This window comes from Alternaria novae-zelandiae, assembly GCF_023758075.1.
Source record: "Alternaria novae-zelandiae strain BMP 2774 chromosome Unknown scaffold_22, whole genome shotgun sequence".
Lineage (NCBI taxonomy): Eukaryota > Fungi > Ascomycota > Dothideomycetes > Pleosporales > Pleosporaceae > Alternaria > Alternaria novae-zelandiae.
This window is the reverse complement of record NW_026056982.1, coordinates 50903-57069: the sequence shown is the minus strand read 5'-3', so window position 1 is coordinate 57069 and position 6167 is coordinate 50903. Positions and strand designations below refer to the sequence as shown.

General features: G+C 51.2%; 2 protein-coding genes across 2 annotated transcripts; one reads left to right on the top strand and one right to left on the bottom strand.

The window, feature by feature from the left end:
• Positions 1 to 246: 246 nt before the first annotated feature.
• On the bottom strand, positions 247 to 1560 carry J4E88_009011 (uncharacterized protein; the record flags this gene model as incomplete). The annotated part of the gene is made up of 1 exon (XM_049402618.1): positions 247 to 1560. One exon carries the CDS (start codon positions 1558 to 1560, stop codon positions 247 to 249), a length of 1314 nt encoding a protein of 437 aa, XP_049251473.1.
• Positions 1561 to 2039: 479 nt separating this feature from the next.
• J4E88_009010 (uncharacterized protein) lies at positions 2040 to 3258 on the top strand (the record flags this gene model as incomplete). Its single annotated transcript, XM_049402617.1, has 3 exons — positions 2040 to 2634; positions 2686 to 2897; positions 2950 to 3258. The coding sequence occupies 3 exons, from the start codon at positions 2040 to 2042 to the stop codon at positions 3256 to 3258; spliced, it is 1116 nt and encodes a 371-aa protein (XP_049251472.1).
• Positions 3259 to 6167: the final 2909 nt, after the last annotated feature.

Sequence of the window (6167 nt, the reverse complement as noted above, 5' to 3'; positions counted from 1 at the left end):
GACTGTGTCGGGGTAGATGTTGTAGTACGACATTCTGTTCTACATGCGCGGTGCGCGGTGGTATCTTGGTTAACTGTCTAGTGGCGAAGATGGGTTGTGGGCAAGGAATGATGTGTTGGCCGCGATCGTATCTAACACGTTGGCTCTATGTAGAGACAGCTGGCTAGTAACAGAACAAGCATTCCATCAGTGGCATAACAATACAATTCATTAAATACATATATCGCTGAGAATGGTGACAGCTTCCTACACTTGCCCGTCTCCGTCTTCTTGGTCTGAGCCCGGCTTGTGGCCGTGCCCTTCAATGTCCTCCATGTCTTCATCCATACCGGGCCACAAGACTTTCTTTTGTAGCACACCCTTCACATTGAGTACCGCCACCCAGATCCACAGCATCACCAAAACAATGGTCATTGCGCTGCACACGCCCTTGATGCCTGGACTGTCCAGTGCGTTGGCGATGTATATGAGAGCGATGGTCATGCCAGCGTTTGGGAAGATGAATCCCCAATGATTCAAGGTGAAGTGTGACTCCTTAGCACTGATGACAATGCTGATGGTGGCGATGGCGGAGAACCAGAAGGAGATTAGCCACAAGAAGATTCCCACGATAACTCCGAAAGCCTTGAAGGCATCACCAACCGGGAAGGACGTAATGCCCAGTAGATGTTCGGGGACGTGCTTCGGTGCCTGCATACCAAGCGAAATGCATGCGTTCGCAGTGTATGCAGCCGGACCAACAGCCACATACATGCCGGGGCGTTTGGGTATCTCAGGAAGATTGCTGTTAACCAGGCGCGTGAAGTAGAGGGTCAACATTAGGAACGCAATAGTCCAGCCCAAGCCCTGAAAGGTAACGCTGCCGACGAAGATGTTGAAGCCAGGCCCAGGTGGCTGGCTCTTCAACAGTGTACCACCCAGAACCCCAAGGACAAGGAAGGGGTATACCGGTAGGATCCAAGCGGGCATTGCGTCGGTAACAGGAAGCTCACGTCGGTCGAAAATGACGTGGTATTGGAAGACAGCGACCAAGATGACGATGGCCGCGTATAACCAGAAGAGTATTTCCAATGTTTTGATGAGCCATGGTCCTGAAGATGGCACTCCGTACAGCTCGATACAGTAGATGATGAGTGCGATGGATACGAAGAATGCGCCGAAGAAAAAGCTTTCGTGTGGGTGGTGTAGACTGAGCTTAAGGGATCCACGGTTATGGATGAAACGGTAGGTGATGCATGCGCTGAACGCAAGGAACAGAACGATATCCAAGATGAAGAATATCTTCCCAATGGTCTTTAATCCGTGGAAGCTGTATGGCTGCTGCCCGAGAAGTGTCGCAATGGCGCCGGTAGACATAGTGCACTCAAACCACGACCAAGTAAAGTGATCTAAGCGCTTCTTCCATGGCAAAAATGTGGGGTTGTAGTCTTCTCGTTGCGCGGGCCGGGGGCGCCGTTTGATGGGTCTGGCACGGGCAGTCATGTTGTCGGTAGAGGAGGTGCCTGAAACCAACGAAGACGTTGATTCGGGATGCGAGGATGATGGGCGCGACGGGGACATGGTGTCTTATCGACGACGGGGGATGACCGTTGACAGCGAAGCAAATCCCATATTGCTTGACGTCAATTTGGCATTTTCTTCGATGCGATTTGGCTCGATGCCAAGCGAGAAAGTCAAGGTGTCATGCCTTTTCCAAGCCTGCATCATCATGCCTGAGGCCGAGTTGGGTTTAGCGCGCGCTGATCTCAGCACAGGTCGAGCGAAGGAGGTCTTGCCGCCCGTCGATGCTTGAGCCTCACAGATCACCAGACGCAACTGTTACAGCCATCCTGGAACTTTTCACCATGCCAATATTGCCCATCCCCCGAACTTTACCATGTTTAGCGTCCATCCGCGTTCTGTGGAGCCCTTTGGAGCTCCGCGGGGATGATGCATCTATGACGTCGTGGCTACAGCTAGTGCAGCATTCACGATCGCGACTCAGACCCATGCAAAGCCAACCCTTGGCCCTGGGCATTCATTAATTACCAGATTTTGAGATGTCGCTTTCTGATGTGTACGATAGCGCAAAGCGCGCTCTTTCTTCAGCTCCGCCAAACGACTCCTACCTTCGCTGGGATGCGCCGGGGGTGGAGACGCCAAAACCCAACGAAGATGAGACCGCTAAGAAGATTGGAGAGACGATGAACAGGATGCAGCAGCACAACTTCGATCAGCATCGACATGCTTTTCGAGCGACGCACGTCAAGACGCAGGGTATTGTCAAAGGCAGAATGACCGTGCTTCCGGACCTGCCGGCCCACCTACAACAAGGCCTTTTCAAGACACCCGGCAAGATCTACGATGTCGCGGCACGATATGCTAACGAACCTGTCTTTCTTCAAGCAGACCAGCAGCCAGGGCCTCGCGGTCTGGGAATGCGAGTATTCGGTGTGCAGGGTGAGCAGCTCCAAAGCTCTGACCCTGAGGCCAGTACGCAGGATGTGTTCTTCAATAACGCTCCGTCGATCGAGTTGACCGATATCGATACTTGTCTTGAGATCATGGAACTGAGGGAGAAGTACTTTGACAGTCCCTTGAAGCTGGCCGCAGCGACAAAACTAAGGACAGATGCTATCAAGCAAAGTGCGCCTGGTAGGCTACGTGCTGTTTCTGAATGATTTTCGTCTTGACTCATTGCGCTAGCTATGCTCCCGAATACGAACATAATCAGCCACTCGTTCTACACTCAAAGTGCATTTCGTTTTGGCGAATGGTATGGCCACATGGCGCTTTTCCCAGTACTCGACGATATGAAGCAACGAGATGAGAAAGTCAAAGGTAGTGACTCGCGAGAGGCACTTCGCGATTGGCTGTTGGAGTACTTTGCTGATAATGGCGCCAAATACGAGTTCAAAGTCCGTCTCGAAAACGCCTAATTGTTGTCGCTTTTGCTGATGTCAAGTGCAGATTCAGCTCGGTACTTCACCTGCTCATCACCCGACCGAAGACGGCTCAGTGGTATGGGACGAAGCTACGGCGCCATATCAGACCATCGCAACAGTTGAATTCCCACCTCAGGATGCGTTGAGCGCCCAACGAAGAGTCTTTTGGGAGGACATGATGAAACTGAACCCATGGGATGGACTGGTGGCACATCAGCCACTGGGTAGTATCAATCGTTTGAGGAAAACGGTCTACGAGATGAGCAGGAAGAAGCGTGAAGCTGTGAACGCTACGCAAACCAAGGCGGTCAACAGTGTCAATGAGATACCATGAGCATCGTAACGTTAATATACAACAGTGTGACGAAGTTTCCAGCTCAGCTGAGCGAAGTCACTTCACTCTCGCCCAGTCCAGGCAAGAAGCTCTGCAACAGCCAACGTGTAACGCTCGTATGTCTAACATCTCATTTCTGACTTGGGATGCGAAGAGAGCGATATGGTTTCACTTCCCCGCTCTTTCCTACTGGTACCCGCTATTCAGTCACTGCTACACGCCCTTGTCTTTAAGCTTACCGTAATATACGAGCTGTCTTAGTGTACAAAACCCATACCCGAACGGCTGGTACGCCTCACGTAGCGTGAGAGTGCCTCAGCTGACACCAATAAGCGTACCTCCAGACGTGGGACCATGTGATTGGTATCTGCATGCCGGCGCGCATCATTGGAGGCCGAAAATAGCTGGCCAATCATGGATGATTGCCACCAATACTTTAACGAAGAACTTCGTTTGCTGTCGGTTACTCGGTCGCACCGGTGTAATGATCCTCGTGGGATGTAGACAAAAGTAGCGAAAGGGTCGCTGCAGATACGAGGATCAGTCACGGCCACGCTGTGCGTAACAGTATAAGAGAGCTGTCACAGTTGTCCTCGCAACAATCGTCCACCTTGAATCTCAAACTCGGTCTTCAATCGGCAACATTCTTCAAAATGCTCTTCAGCGCACTTACTGTCACTGCACTGGCCGCATGCGTCAATGCCGCCGGTCGCGCCATCGTAACCAACCACTGCACCGATCCAATCTACCTCTGGTCTGTTGGCAGCAGCATGAGCGACCAGAACATAATCTACCCCGAATCATCGTACAGCGAGCCCTTCCGCACCGATCCTAAATTGTAGAACAGAGAGGAGTGTAGAATGTATTGATGTTCTATGTACGAAGGAGTGTGCCCCTGTTTATATAGAGAGAAGGAAGCGCTAGTAAGTACGCTAGTAAGTGAATCACGTAAGAGGATGCCTAACCAACAGCCCCCCTAAATCCAAACAGAGGATGAATCGAACAAAAGAAAGAAGGAAAAAACAATTCGCTCAAAACAATGTACTGTAGGAAGGATAAGCCTAACAAGGCATAGGTACCGCTAATGTTGCGGGAGGAGTTGGACCCGTTGTAAGGCCTAAAGTGTGGCAGATCTTTTAGAACTTGACAGTGTCGAGAGCCTTGGTTAACATGTCGGCGGGGTTGTCTTTGCCATTAATCCACTAAATCGTGATGTCTTTGTCGCGTACGTGATCGCGTATGAAGTGATACCGTATATCAATGTGCTTGCTCCGCTGGTGGAACTCTGGATTCTTGGCAAGCTTGATAGCAGACTCGTTGTCGACATGAATAGGAACAGAGTCAAAGGTAATGCCGACTCCAAGATTGTTGATAAAGTTACGAATCCAAATAGCTTCTTTAACGGCTTCGCTAAGGGCGATATACTCAGCTTCACATGTAGAGAGTGCTACAACCTTTTGTAAGCCCGAAGACCAGGAGATAGGACCTCCAGCCAGTGTAAAGATGTAGCCAGTTGTAGATCGCCGGGTGTCTGGGCATCCAGCCCAGTCGGCGTCTACATATCCGTGTAAACTAGGTTCTTGTTTCGTGTACGTGATACCGACGTGAGGGGTACCGTTGATGTATGCGTAGGCCTGTGTGATGCCATCTAAATGAGACTGTGTAGGACGGCTATTGAATCGTCCATACAACGAGGCCGCGTAGGCGAGATCAACGCGCGTCATGGCTGGCAGGTAGTTGAGGGAGCCGAACTTCTGTAAATACGCCTTCTGGAAGTGAGGCGAAGGAGTGGCGTCCTCGTCCTTGGCTAGTTTCACGCGGTGGTCACATGGCGTGCTTGCGATGGGCAGATTTGTAAGCTCATACCGCTCTAGTACGCGTTGTACATATTCGGATTGGTGAATGGTGGTCGTGTTTGATCGGTGATCAATATGCATACCAAGATATAAGGCGTCTGGTTCCGACGTGATAGCGAACGACTCGGACAAGTTGTCTTTGAAACGATCGATAATGCGCTGGCATGGTGCATAGATCCGAATGTCATCCACGTGGACGGATACAATGAGTGACTCAGTGTTGTGGATGTAGATGCAAGAGTCGTACGATGAGATGCGAAATCCCATTGTGACGAGTTGGGAGGTAAGAGTCTCATACCAGCCGCGCGGAGACTGAACGAGGCCGTACAGGGATTTTCTCAGCAGCCATGCATGACCGGCAGGTAGGACAACTGGGGGAGGGGGCATGCAGTAGACCGTCTCATGAAGCGTGGTGTTGAGGAAGGCGACGAAAACGTCTGTTTGATCGCTTGTCCATCCTAGCAGCGTGCAAATGGCAAGCAGTATGCGAATGGACGTGGAACGTGCCGTTGGAGAGAACTTTTCGGTGTAGTCGATTCCTTGTCGTTGCTGAAAGCCGCGAGCTACTACTCGTGCCTTTAGCTTAGCAAGTTCACCTGTGGGGGTTGGTTTGGCCTTGAACACAAACTTGGAAGAGATGACTTTCGTCCCCTTGGGCACTGGTACGACGTCGTAGACGTTCTTTAGGAGCAGATCGTTGAGCTCCTTGTAAGTTGCCTCGTGCCATCCCGTAGCCTGCGGCAACGTCATGGCCTCTTTATAGGTTTTTGGTACACGAATCGACGAAGCCGAGACTGCAGCCATTGCTAGGTCGGTGTAGAGACCGTGGAGATCAGCATCAAGATCCTCATTGACAGTGATAGGTGTGTCGTCAAGAGAAACCAGAGCAATGTCTCGAAGATCGTCATCCAGTAGTCCTTCAGTGAACTCGTCGCCGTCATCTTTGTTGATAGGCGCGTGTGCGTGGCGTATCATACCCCATGTTAGGGGAACCTGTATGTCAGGGTTGTACCGAATCGTCCATTCTTCCTCGTCGCCGACGAGGTCGTAAGC